The 14,312-nt window shown below is 40.9% G+C and overlaps 1 protein-coding gene across 2 annotated transcripts in view; it reads left to right on the forward strand.

The window, feature by feature from the left end:
• Window positions 1–14,312, forward strand: part of glra3 (glycine receptor, alpha 3) — a 116,160-nt gene that overhangs the window by 62,949 nt on the left and 38,899 nt on the right. For both annotated transcript variants that reach the window (XM_070979224.1, XM_070979216.1), the window contains exon 3: window positions 6,798–6,865. In XM_070979224.1, the coding sequence (XP_070835325.1) occupies window positions 6,798–6,865 (68 nt within the window). The remainder of the gene's footprint in view (window positions 1–6,797; window positions 6,866–14,312) is intronic.

Below are 14,312 nucleotides of genomic sequence, written 5' to 3' on the forward strand. Positions count from 1 at the left end.
CAGTTGTTCTTTCAATGAAGAAACACTCTTTCTTCATGATGCAACAGCAATATCTGTGCTAGGAGTGGGGAACCTCTGGGCCATATACAGCCAGGATCATACCCATTTGATCCAGCCAGTGAGGCAATTCATAAATACAGCGATAAAGAAAATAACAAAATAGTAGACTAATATGTTCTTATTAGTGGTTCCTGAAGGCTACACATACATCGCAAGTGATGTCATGTTAATGCATCGTGGCACCTGTCAACAAAACACAAATATATGTGGTGTGCTATGCTTCCAAAGAGAAACAGGCAAACATTTTTGGTTTGTATTTTTGTTGATGTAACAGAACAAGCCATTGTGAGTTGTCAGTTTTTGGGAATGTGCTCACATTAATGAAAAATGCTAATCTCAAGAGTCACTACAGCTGCAAACATTGTAATTCAAAGAAATGAGGGGAAAACTGGTCATGGAACTCAGTGACAGCAAGTTTCTGTATGATTTTGGTCTGGACATGTGGACATTACCAAGTACCTGAACCTCAAGCTTCAGCCAGCTTCTCAGCTCTCTGCTTTGAAATGTGAAATCATTTGAACTAAAAGGGGTAACACTGCATTTTCCCCTTCTGCAAGAACAAAAGCTTGCTATGACATCTGGATATGGTGGACATTATATAAAACTTCTTCAGTCGCTTGGTGAAATGTTTGCGGACATGAAAATTAAGCAAAAGGAACTGAAAATGTTTGTTACACTATTTAATGTGGAACCAGCTGATGCTCAACCTACAACATGAAATCATTTAGCTGAAAAGTCACGATCTACTACTACCAGCTCTTCTTTTCAAACCTGACTCTTGATAAGACTTTGCATAACACACCTCTCAGGTGCTGCTCAATCACCTGTGACCCCACGTATGTGCCATCCCTATGAAAAAAGTCTGGGGTCACCACTAAGTATGGCCCACGAAGGATGTTATAATAACTTAAATGGCTCTAGATAGGAATTCAATTCATTATTCCCCACCCTTGGTCTATGCTAACTTCAATAGCAGCCACTATTTCAGTGTTCGAGCAACACACCTAAACCACACCAGTAGATTTCAAATTTTTTCATAGGATGCTGATCAGTCCGAACCACTGTGGTTTGACCACAAACGTCTAACTTAAAGCCTGGATGGATTCTTGGCTCGTGTGATCTCATGTCATTTTGTGATCTCAGAAATCCTTGAGAAAAACTTTACTTGAACTTGACCTCAATCTCATACCATAGCCCAACCTGAATACAGACATGGCCACATGTTGAATTTCTCAGGCATTGTTCCTCACCAAATGACTGACGGAATGATACCTTACAAACTGGAAATATCATGATTGCCCACACAGTAAAAGGCTGCTTCACTAATTCATTTGTGTGTTGCTCCATCTCAGTTCCTGAAATACAACTGTTCTTATTAAGATCTCCTCTTTCATTGTTCTCGTATTAATCATAATCTAAGATTTTATAATTAGCTTGCTAACAATCCCTCCTAGTATTGTCAATATTTCTGAGGTGGCTAAAAAACCTTTACTTTGAAACCAATTTAGTGACAAGAACATCCACCAAATCAATTTTATCATTGAAACCAGAAACATTTGAAGATGTTGTTGGATAGTACGTTAATTTGGGGACACAATACAGTGGGGCAAAAAAGTATTTAGTCAGCCACCAATTGTGCAAGTTCTCCCACTTAAAAAGATGACAGGCCTGTAATTTTCATCATACAGTAGGTATACCTCAACTATGAGAGACAAAATGAGAAAAAAAAAATCCAGAAAATCACATTGTCTGATTTTTAAAGAATTTATTTGCAAATTATGGTGGAAAATAAGTATTTGGTCAATAACAAAAGTTCATCTCAATACTTTGTTATATACCCTTTGTTGGCAATGACAGAGGTCAAATGTTTTCACACACTGTTGCTGGTATTTTGGCCCATTCCTCCATGCAGATCTCCCCTAGAGTAGTGATGTTTTGGGGCTGTCACTGGGCAACACGGACTTTCAACTCCCTCCAAAGATTTTCTATGGGGTTGAGATCTGGAGACTGGCTAGGCCACTCCAGGACCTTGAAATGCTTCTTACGAAGCCACTCCTTCATTGCCCGGGCGGTGTGTTTGGGATCATTCTCATGCTGAAAGACCCAGCCATGTTTTATCTTCAATGCCCTTGCTGATGAAAGGAGATTTTCACTCAAAATCTCACGATACATGACCCCATTCATTCTTTCCTTTACACGGATCAGTCGTCCTGGTCCCTTTGCAGAAAAACAGCCCCAAAGCATGATGTTTCCACCCCCATGCTTCACAGTAGATATGGTGTTCTTTGGATGCAACAGCATTCTTTCTCCTCCAAACACGACAAGTTGAGTTTTTACCAAAAAGTTCTATTTTGCTTTCATCTGACCATATGACATTCTCCCAATCCTCTTCTGGTTCATCCAAATGCTCTCTAGCAAACTTCAGACAGGCCTGGACATGTACTGGCTTAAGCAGGGGGACACGTCTGGCACTGCAGGATTTGAGTCCCGGGTGGCGTAGCCTTTGTTACTTTGGTCCCAGCTCTCTGCAGGTCATTCACCAGGTCCCCCCGTGTGGTTGTGGGATTTTTGCTCATCGTTCTTGTGATCATTTTGACCCCACGGGGTGAGATCTTGCGTGGAGCCCCAGATCGAGGGAGATTATCAGTGGTCTTGTATGTCTTCCATTTTCTAATAATTGCTCCCACAGTTGATTTCTTCACACCAAGCTGCTTGCCTATTGCAGATTCAGTCTTCCCAGCCTGGTGCAGGTCTACAATTTTGTTTCTGGTCTCCTTTGACAACTCTTTGGTCTTAGTGGAGTTTGGAGTGTGACTGTTTGAGGTTGTGGACAGGTGTCTTTTATACTGATAACGAGTTCAAACAGGTGCCATTAATACAGGTAACGAGTGGAGGACAGAGGAGCCTCTTAAAGAAGAAGTTACAGGTCTGTGAGAGCCAGAAATCTTGCTTGTTTGTAGGTGACCAAATACTTATTTTACCAAGGAATTTACCAATTAATTCATTAAAAATCCTACAATGTGATTTCCTGGATTCTTTCCCCCCATTCTGTCTCTCATAGTTGAAGTGTACCTATGATGGAAAATTACAGGCCTCTCTCATCTTTTTAAGTGGGAGAACTTGCACAATTGGTGGCTGACTAAATACTTTTTTGCCCCACTGTATGTAAAACAGCGCAACATACAAATGTCGAATTTCAAAGGCACTAGGCATAAAAACTGAATACTGAGCAATAAAATATCTGCAGTCATATCATACAACTGAATAAGGGCAAGTGTGTTTCTCTTCCTCCTGAGTTAATAGATTGTTCCTACAAATACAGGGATGCACTTTAACTTTTTGCGTCAGGTATCCGGTAACTACCAGAAAATGGTGTGTGGTAATCACACAATAAACGTAATTTTGGCAGCAGGTCTGCAGATGAGTCGGCGGGAGAAGTAGTAGAAGTAGGTCGCCACACCCTGATTGAAATAGACACACACAGAAAAACAGAGACAAACAGGGGACAAATCCATGCTCTAGTAGGATCCTTGAGGCGACCCACCAGGTTTCTCAGGATAGGCACAATGGAAATCCCTGACCACCTGAGCATCCAGGATGAGACACCGGGGAAGCCATGATCAATCAACTGGGTCATATCCTTCCCAGTTGACCAGGTACTGCAGTCCTCTACCCCATCAGCATATGTCCAGAAGCTGTCTGACTGTGAATGCAACATGTCTTCAATAAGCTGCGAGGAGGAGCAGTCCTCTTTTCCCTCAGAAGGAGGGAATAGACTAGAAGAAGCTGATTTAAGCTGAGACACATGGAGTACAGGATGAATCCTCATAGTATCATGCAAATTCATCTTAACCAATAAAGCAGGGTGAGCGTGTCTTAGAGTCACTCTTAACAGGAATATTCTTGGAGGATAACCAAACTGTGAGTGCTGGGGTCTGGTGGTGGTCAGCTCAGCTTTTCTTAGCATCAGCAGTTCATAGTAGAGCAGCTTGAGTCTCCCTCTTGAGTTTGCAGCAGTGGCAGACATCCAGACCAAATGGAAAGTCCAGGAGGGGGAATTTCTGGCTGTGACATACCATAAAGCTGTTCCTGAGACCTGTTTGGCTCTTTCTGCCTGGCCACCTATCTGAGAATGGAAACCAGACAACCCAGTGACAGTAGACCCCAGAGCTCAACAAAACTCTTTCCACGCTGGGGAAATAAATTCTGAACCTCTAGCCTGAGATCTGAGACATCTGAGGGAATACCATTGAGTCTCAACTCCTGTTATTAGGAGGTCAGCAGTCTCTGGCTGAGGAAAGCTTGGGACGCGAACCACCTTGGACAAACCGTGTTCTAGGGTGAGGATAACTGTGTTCCCTTGTGAAGAAGGTAGGCCTGTGACTGAGTCAAGTGCAATATGAGACCAACGACAACTGTGGATGGGCAATGGATGCAGCAGACCAGCTGGAATATAATGTGAGGCCTTTTCCCGGGTGCAGATGAAGCAAGCATAGACATAGTCACGGATGTCTCTTGAGCAGACTCAGGAGAAGTTGATTTCAGTTAGGAGTGGAAAGCGTGACACCATTGCGAGCATGTGAATAAACAGTCAAGCACAAAGCGACAGTTAGCAGGGCCATTACCAAGATCAGGTTGAGACTGTTGGGCCTCTCTCACCACTGACTTAAACTCCCAAGTCACTGCCACCCCCAAACAGGAAGAGGGGTTCACGTTTCAGGAAGTTTAAGTTATGTTTTTGTTGCTCATGCACACCTACGCACCAGTTATTTGCACCCCTGCCTATAATTCTAAACTCAGATACCAAAAATATAATATGCCAAACATAATGTGCCAAATCATCACCATCAAGCTGTTATGGCTCTCGCCATGTGTACCATATTTACCGTATATGTATAAGTTCTTATGGGTTTTGTGTTAAATTTGATACTGACAGTGAGAAACATTTGCAAAACACAAATCAAACCAGCAAATTGTGTTGTCCCAGATGAAGCTCTCAGCCCGGCCATGCAATGGAGCACACTGATGGTTTTACTCAAGATAATAATCATGCACACAACTCCATTCCACAAAACTAAAGGCCTGGCCACTCCAGTCAAAAGAAGCTGTCAGCATGCACAGCCAGCAGGTGCAATAGAAGGAGAGATAAACAGTTATGATTACTGATTATCAAATATCTGCAGCTGTGACTTCAGCTCTTTGCCACATGTTGCTGTTTCCCCACCTCAGACATAAATTTTTGGGGGCATTTTACATATAATAGTAAAATTCAGCTTTCAATTTTAGTACCTTACTTGATTTAAACTTTATATGGCATGGCATATTTTGTATTTAGTTTTATTCTTAGTCCTGTTACTTGCAAATCTTAAGAAAATTACTTGAAAATTACAATAATGACCACAAGAACGCCATAGTGCATGGCTAACTAACTATCAGAACATGCAGCCAAACATGGTACTCATGTTACTGTTGCTATTTCTGCACAAACGTATCTGTATCTTTCAGATTACATGCTAGTTGTGCTTACAGTTAAAATGTATGTTACTGATGGTTTCAAAAACATAAAACATTTAAAGCATTAAACACAGAAATATTGATTGTGACATTGCTTACCCATGCGTCCAACTCCAGGATGGAAGTATTTTCCTCTGCTGAGACACGTAAAGTGTGAAGGAGGAGGAACTCTATCTGGATAGTTGCATTATTAACCCACCAGATGGCTCAGAAATTAAACATATGTAAAACAAGCATATCAATTTTTTGAGAGATTCATGGTAAAGGTTTTTCTGTTCAGTTTTTATTCAGATTCAAACCAAGTCACTTGTCAAACTGTCTTGCCAGTTATCTCAAACATTCAAGTTCTATCCCTACTTTCATTCTACTGAAAACTGTACTACGTAGCACTGCAGAATGGCGCAGAGGAAATAAAAGAAGAACTTTTATTTATTTGTAGATAATCAAATAATTCAGAATTTTATTATGTTCTTTATTAGGCATGCTGTTACTATCTTTCTGAAATATCCTATCAATTAATCCTATCTCTGTCATTTCACATGTCAAAACCCAAAGAGCCACTTCTTGATTCTTAAAATCATTGACAGCATAAAAATGTTTACGTGGTTTTCCTCTTAATCCCACAGGTTCCTTACAAAGTCCAAACATATGCAGGTTCAGTGAATTCAAAGCTCTAAATTACTAAAGGCTGCATATGTTTATCTATAAGGCTTTGGGCACAAGCTCATTTTAGTACTGGGGTAGAGACCAATAATGACCAATCACATGACCTCCTCTCATTCCACTTAAAAGAAGCAGTTTCTTCTCATATTATACTGAAAGATGTTTCTTGCATTTTCTCCTCAAAATATATTTAAGTGGTGGTGGACTATTCACTCTTCAGTATAATGCTATCCAGTACACTAACACCATTAACTATGCCTTCTAAGATGACATCTTCAGGACACCTTAATTTCTCCTGTCACTAATCTGTGCAGTATGGCCTACTGGTCACACAAGTTTATGTTTGAAGGTATCCACATAGGATGATACATGTGTACGTAAATATGCAGTATATCCTCTAAGTCTGCATTGAAGACATTGCTAGAGAGCAGAAACTACACTCCAAAACAGCTTCAAAGAAAGTGGTATTGATATACTCAAGCAACTTGTTTACCTTTTAAAAATATGTAATTTATATTTTATCTATCTATTGTAATCATTCTATCTCTATCTCACTGCAGGTCCTCCAGTCAATGTTTCCTGTAACATTTTCATCAACAGCTTTGGCTCCATTGCTGAAACCACCATGGTAAGTAACAGAGACACTGCATTAAAGTACAGTAAATTAGCATAAAGGTAAAAATAGCATAATTACAATGCTTTTATTTTCTGTCTGGAGTTACTGCAGCATCGTAACGCAATCCACGTAAACCCAAATGAATTTGTGACTGGTGAGACATAAACATGGCAATGCTATGTGCAATGGGGGTAAAAAGTAAATAGTGTTACTCATACTATTTGTGAGCTTCAAAAGGCTTTCTGCACATTGCAGCTTGTGTCAGATAAACCTTTTTTTGGAAGTAGATACATCTGTCTTTGACAGGATGCTAAATACTGTCAATTAAATAAACATGTCTAGTGTACTGTAATTTAGTGATGAGAGTTTAGTGTAGATAGCTGAATCATCTGGGTTGTGCTCAGTGCACAGACATGATGCTGTGATGCTTCACTTAGGTCAGACATCATTAAACCAGAATCTGGACCTTTAGGGCAGCATTGAGAATTTAAGGCTTTGATCAATGCGTCTTTGATTGGTGCATTGGGTTGTAGATTGCAAATGTAGATTGCAGTATATACTTTGGACCAGTGGGATTATGAGCAGTACAGCAGAAAATGTCTTTTCTAATGTAATTTACTGCAACAACAAAAAAAAGTTACTAGAAAACATATTTTTTGTATACAAAAAAGGTTGAATTTTAAAACCTTTGAACTTGATGGTTATGTGCAGATAAAAGTAAAAGTATTAGGAGTAGTACTCTATCAATCATTATCAAGCCTCAAGATCTTCAGAGCTTTTAAAAATGGGTTTGTGGGTTCAAATGTGAAACAGTTTAACCCAGAAATTTCAATTTAAAATAGTAAAATGTCCACCAAATGACAAGAGCATTTTCCCAGAGTACATTGACTGGTAGTCAACAAAGAATCAAATCCATAGGTATCTTTTAAAATAAACAGGTGGTGTAATTTACTGGTAATGTCACTGACATTATTCTTTGTAACTGAAATTAGTTTAAGCAGAAGTTGTAGATATTTGCACCTACCAGAAGGGAAAATAATGTGCAAGAGGTATAAAGACAAACTGTGGATACACAGACCCTGACAAGTATAATAATGACGGAGTAAGGCAGACAGAGATAGAAATTACAAGAGACAGACAAACAGACAGGAATAGCAGATGTGCAGTGAAGACATGTAGTGACTCTGACAGCAGATACTTTTAAGTGACATGAAGTCATTCCAGGCTGCACACAGACTGCTTTTGTTGATATTATGTCATATGTCACACACACCTAACAGTATCAGGAATTTTTATGGGCTTCATGGTATGTTGCCATTAGATTAGTAAAAAAGAACCAAAAAATGTGGTCATGTACATTTGATCTGACCATCCTGCACAGGACTAAGAGCATTTTAAGAACTTTCTTAATCTGAGAAAGTCACTAAATCTCTTCTAGGATTTAGGAGAGTTGTAGATTGTCTCAGCCTAGCAGTCCTCCAACTGGGAGTCAAACCATGGGACAAACAACAGTAGAAATTTCAGTATTTGCGGAAATATGGAATGAACTTTGAAGATACTGGTGGAGAGATTCTTTGTGAGATGTCACCCAAATACACTACAATTTATGCTTAATCAGCAGCAAGGACAGAAAGATGTACAGTACATATATATAACAATTCCCTTTCTTCCCCCAGTCTTCTCATGCTACTTCTTTCTGATGTTACTCAGGTGGGATTGCCAAATTTATCTGCCCTCTGCTACTCTTCGCCAACCACTTCAATGGCTGGATGGCTAACCAACAGCTTCTTGTCAGTCTGGAACTTGTAGTCCCACAGGATCTTAGCTCTGTTCTACAGATGTTCCTGTACACTATCCCAGCCACCTTGTTATGCGTGTCAGTGTATGCTGTCCCAGTTTGCATCTTACACCCTGCTGCTATGTGCTGAATTGTCTCAGGCACATCTTTGCACAGCCTGTACCTTGTGTCCTGTCTGCTGTGGTAGACCTCTGCCTCTATGGATCTGGTGCTTATGGCCTCTTCATGTGCTGCCATGACCTCTGACCTCTCTACCTCTGTGCTGTCCATCAAGCCAGCCTTTTCTAGCCACTGGTAGGATTTCTTGATCTGATCTGCTTCCTCTATCTGCTGATTATACATCCCATGGAGGGGCTTGGTCTTCCATGATATTTTCTTTTCCACCTCATCACCCTCTGTCTTCTGCTGCCTGAGGCAGACTGGGCTGTTACAGTTCATTCTGGCCAGTCATCTTCCTGATGTATTCATTGATGTTTCTTGTTTCATGCTGTGACACTGTAGCTCTGACAGTCACTAATCCCCACCCACCCTATTTTTGTTGTGAGTGTCAGGGTGCTCCACTTTAGGTGGAACCCTCCATGCATGCAGGGAGTTCAGGCCAATGCGGAACAGCAGCAGGGACAGATCAGCAACTTGGTATATGCTGCACTTGATGGTGACTGTCTTGGAGTTGGCTTCCAGTGTTGTTTTTCACAGATGCATTGAGTTCTTGATGAAAGTTATTACTGCTCTGTTAGCCTTTCATAGTGCCAAGCACTCTACTATCTATGTGTGGGGCATTGACTCCACAACATACCTGTCATCATTGGGATTTGAAAATAAGGGAAATTTTCCAGCACCCTAACCTCAGACAATGTGAGACAGTTGGTAGAAAAATCTGTGTGGCATATTTTACAAAAACATGACCTGGACCAATGTTGATCTTTATTAAGTACAGGTAAGCCTGCTTCCATTTGGTGAGATACTGTACTTGCACAAACCTTTAGCCTTGTTGGCACCTACTCCATCCCTCTCATGCTCATCCTTCTTGTTCTTATTTTATTGGCTGGTACCATTTGATTGAATGCCTCCTCATCAACAGATGTTACAGCTAATGTTCAACATAGTGCAACTAGCTGTACTGGAGGGAAATGTAGGGCCATTGGTCTGTAGTCCTTAACCCCTGCTGGCCTCCCTAATTTAGGAACTGGCACAAGGCAAGATGTTTTCCACCTGACAGGAACTTGCCCAGTTTGAAGACTCCAGTTAAAAATGTTATGCAGAGGTACAGCCAACTCAGATGCACACTCTTTGAGAAGCCTAGGTGAAATCAGGACCCGCTGACTTAGCAGGACGCAGCCTCCCCAGCTCAGCAGAGCAGGAGGTCCCAGCAGCAGAGGTGGAGGAGCGACTGAGTGGAGAAGAGCAGGGGGTCACAGTAGCTGAGGTGGAGGAGCTGCTATGGGGAGCAGAGCAGGAGGTCACAGCAGCAGAGGTGGAGGATCCGCAAGGTGGAGCAAAGCATCAGGTCCCAGCAGCAGAGGTGGAGGATCCGCAAGGTGGAGCAAAGCATCAGGTCCCAGCAGCAGAGGTGGGGGAGCCGCTGAGTGGAGCAGAGCAGTAGGGCACAGCAGCAGAGGTGGAGATGCCGCTGGGCGGATGTGACAAGGAGGGGGAGGAGGAGGAGGAGGAGGAGGAGGCAGAGGCTGACTCAAACCTGCTATAGAAGCAGTTAAACTCATCAGCCATGTCAGTATCACCATATGTCTCACTTCTTTTATCTTTGTAGCCAGTAATGGCCTTCATGCCCTTCCACACTTCTTTGATACTGTTGTGCTGTAGTTTCCTCTCCAACTTCCTCTCGTACTCTCTTCTTGCCTGTTTCAAGCTCTTTTTCAGGTAATGTTGCACTGTCCCTGTCCCGATCTCCAGTCTTAAAAGCTTCCTTCATATTCAAGAGGTTTTTAATGTTACTCGTGATCCATGGTTTATTATTTGGAAAGCAGCGCACTGTTCTAAAAGGCACCACTGCATCTGTGCAGAAGCTGATATAGTCAGTGACTTGGTCAACTACCCCATCGATGTCAGAGTCAGACCCAGGCGTGTCCAGAAGTATATTCCAGTCAGTAAACTGAAAACAGTCCCTCAGAGCTTCACTGGCCTCTAGAGTCCACCTTCTGAATGATCAACTGGTTGGTGGCAGCCTCTTCACACAGGGTTTATAAAAGGACCTGAGATAAATCAATGTGTGGTCCGATCTACCAAGTGGTGGCATGGCCACAACATTGTAAGCGTCTTTGACATTGCCAGAACACAAGTCTAAAGTGATGATGTACCTTGTGGGGCAGTTGACATACTTTGTAAATCCTCCTAAATGAGGGCTAATGTCCACGTGATTGAAGTCCCCTGTTATGACGATAAGTGCATCAGGGTGTGCAGCCTGTAATCTCACGACAGTTTCCTGGGTGGCGTCACACGCGACTACCGGGTCTGCTCGAGGTTAAATGTAAACAATAACAGCGATGATGTGGGACAACTCTCTTGGGACATAGTCAGGTCTTAAGCTGACTACAACGAGCTCCACTTCTCAACAGCAGATCTTATATTTCACTGTTATGTGACCAGGGTTACACCATTTGTTGTTCACGAACAGCTTTCAGTCTTTTGTTACCCCTGTCCCAACTTGTTTGAAAAGTGCTGCTGTTATCAAATTCAGAATAAGCAGATATAGTATTTACAATTTATCAGTTACTCATGAGGTCAAATGAAGAATGTGACTTTTATGGGTCACTAGCTGGTCTTAACATACAAGTGGTTCTTGTTGTTATTTAACTCTTGCTATATGTATGACTGAAAGCATAAGAAATAGTTGCTATTGGCAGTTTCCAAAAATATGAGAGTTAACCATCATGAACCAAAACTGATGATAGTTAGATAGAACTATGTATTTCTGTGTGTGTGCAAGTCAGTAATGATTGTACACATTTGTGATGCTTCACTACACACCAACACCACTTCACTTTCTGTCACATTCTGTCTCTTGTGTAATTAGCAGAGCAGAACAGGTTGAGATCAGTCAAGCCCTCTCTAAAGATGGATGCAAGAACCAGTGGATGGATGACTGAAGCAACAAGGTCTAAGTGCTCTGTGCACCACTGGGATTTGTTTGGACAGATACGCCATTTGTATATATATATATATATGTGTGTGTGTGTGTGTGTGTGTGTCTGCATGTTGGTGTTTTTGCCTGCCAAGCAAGAGCTGCCATGAGAAATTTCAGACTGTACAATATTTCTTTCATTTGTCTTTTATTATTTATCTGACGCAAATTCATTTTTAATGACACTGTGTGTGTGTGTGTGTGTGTGTGTGTGTGTGTGTGTGTGTGTGTGTGTGTGTGTGTGTGTGTGTGTGTGTGTGTGTGTGTGTGTTTGCACAACACTGAACCAGCTTTGTGAATGTGTCATTCTGGGCCTCTGTCTCTGATTTCTTTTTTGACTCTGTCTATGGTACATAACCACAGGGAAGTTATTAACATATTTATTAAGTCAGTTTTCAAGATGCTTTTTCATTTTTTTGATTTATTTTTTATTTTGAGGATGTCTGTAGGTATAAGCATTTTTTTATTAGTAGTGGTACCCTAAGCAAGCCTATATGTCAAAAAAAGCTTATTTTGGCTTTTATGCCAATGAAGGGACTTTTTAAAAGGGCAAAAATAGTCAGTATGAGGGCTGTGCATCGTGAGGAGTCAACACAAAGGCAGAGCTCGTGATATGTACTGAGAGCTGTAGAGAGAGAGGGGAGCACTGGGAGATACGTATATACAGGGGCCATATGTCACATTAGGATTAAGACCTTTCTCTCTTCTCACCATCTGTCTTTTCATCTACTGACTCCTCTTTCCCTCTAACAAACAAGAGAGCACAGTGACATAACCTCAACACATCAACACCACATTTGAAATAGGTTTTACTGACCTGACAGAAAGTATAACTGTAACTGGATATAATTTCAGCTGACACAAGATGAACAGCCATGGTGTAGATAATGGATCAAGGGATGGATAGATAGACTGGTAAACAGGGTCAAAAATTGACTGCTATGTTGCAGACTGTCTGAAATGCTCCTGTCAGAATGGATACTATAATAATAATAATAATAATAATAATAGTGGTAATAGTATTATTGGTTTCTATGATAAATCTATGGCTGCAGTGAATTATCTGCTGCAATCTGGAGGATAAACTGATTTTCTTTTGTTTGTTTGTTGACTTAACTGTTTCAGAAAACTATTGAGGTCATTCTAGGATGTGGATGTAATGCCCACATGACTACATGATTTCCACCCGACTGCCTGGCACTTAGTATAACTGCATGCTGTGTTTTTATAATGCACAGTCTTACCTGTTTAAACAATAAAAAGCGTGAAGTCTATAAGGACTGCATGTTGCCAAAACCAGCATCTGCTTAACACAAACAGCCCAATTTTCACTAAAGTGTTCCTCCTGAAAATGTGATGAAACAGTGCTAATGAGACAGATGAAGGTAGATTTTTGAAGGCCTCAAGTTTTATTTAGAAAAAATTATATTATATGATGTGACACAAAGTTTAATGTTTCAAATTCACTCCAACCCAATTTGCTAATTAATGAGAAGGTACATCTATAGAGCATGCATTGTAGTGGTGTGAAACACAGGTGCCTCAAATAAAAGTAGATTTTTTTCAAAGACCATTTTAAAGATTATATAACCATTTATTATGCTGATTGTTTTATGACATGATTTTCCCTTCTTTGTTTTGCCATCATTGAAAAAGAGGAGAACAACAGAAAGGACAAGAGATTCAGAATTCATTTTTGAATGTCCAGTGTCACAGATACAGTATATATATATACACACACACACACACACACACACACACACACACACACACACAGGGCTTAGGGCCAGGTTGGTTCACTCTGGTATGTTCAGGCTATCTATGTTAAACAGATTTACTGCTGTTAGGCTGTTAGATTACTGTTGGTTTTTTTTTTTTCATTTGTTCACTCAATCTCTAGATCCCTCTTAATCCTTTTTCTATCTGTGTGCGAGCAGTGTTTTGTTTTTCTGACTACACATGGAGACATAATAATGCCACAGGTTTGACCTGACAAACAACACAAGTTAAAAGCTCTTCATTATAGAGTCACGTTTTTAGCCACCAAGAGGAATTCATTGTCTTCCAGCTCATTTAGAAATGTTTCTTTAGCTCTGTGATGATCTGCTATGTTCACCAGCTAATCAATAACTGTTTCTTTGTGCTGTTTGGTGCTGGACAGGTAGCATAGCTGTCTGCAACAACAGAAATTAAAATCACTGAGACTGGAGTTTGTGGGTTATAAAACCAAAGTAAGTTCAATTAAATTTTATTTATATAGCACCAAATCACAGCAGAAGTTGTCTCAGGACACTTTCCAAATGGAGCTAGTACAGATCAAACTCTTTTATCTACAGTTCCCTCATGAGCAAGCACTTGGAAACAGTGGTGAGGAAAAACTTCCTTTTAACAGACAGAAACCTCAGGCAGAACCATGGGTGGGCGGCAGTGGGTTGGGTGAGAGAGAAAGAGTGAGAGACAGACAAAAGAGCTACAAGAGGCAAGGAAGATCTCTAGATCTAAGTAAAACTCAGACTCTGTGG

This window comes from Chaetodon trifascialis, chromosome 2 (genome assembly GCF_039877785.1).
Source record: "Chaetodon trifascialis isolate fChaTrf1 chromosome 2, fChaTrf1.hap1, whole genome shotgun sequence".
NCBI lineage: Eukaryota > Metazoa > Chordata > Actinopteri > Chaetodontiformes > Chaetodontidae > Chaetodon > Chaetodon trifascialis.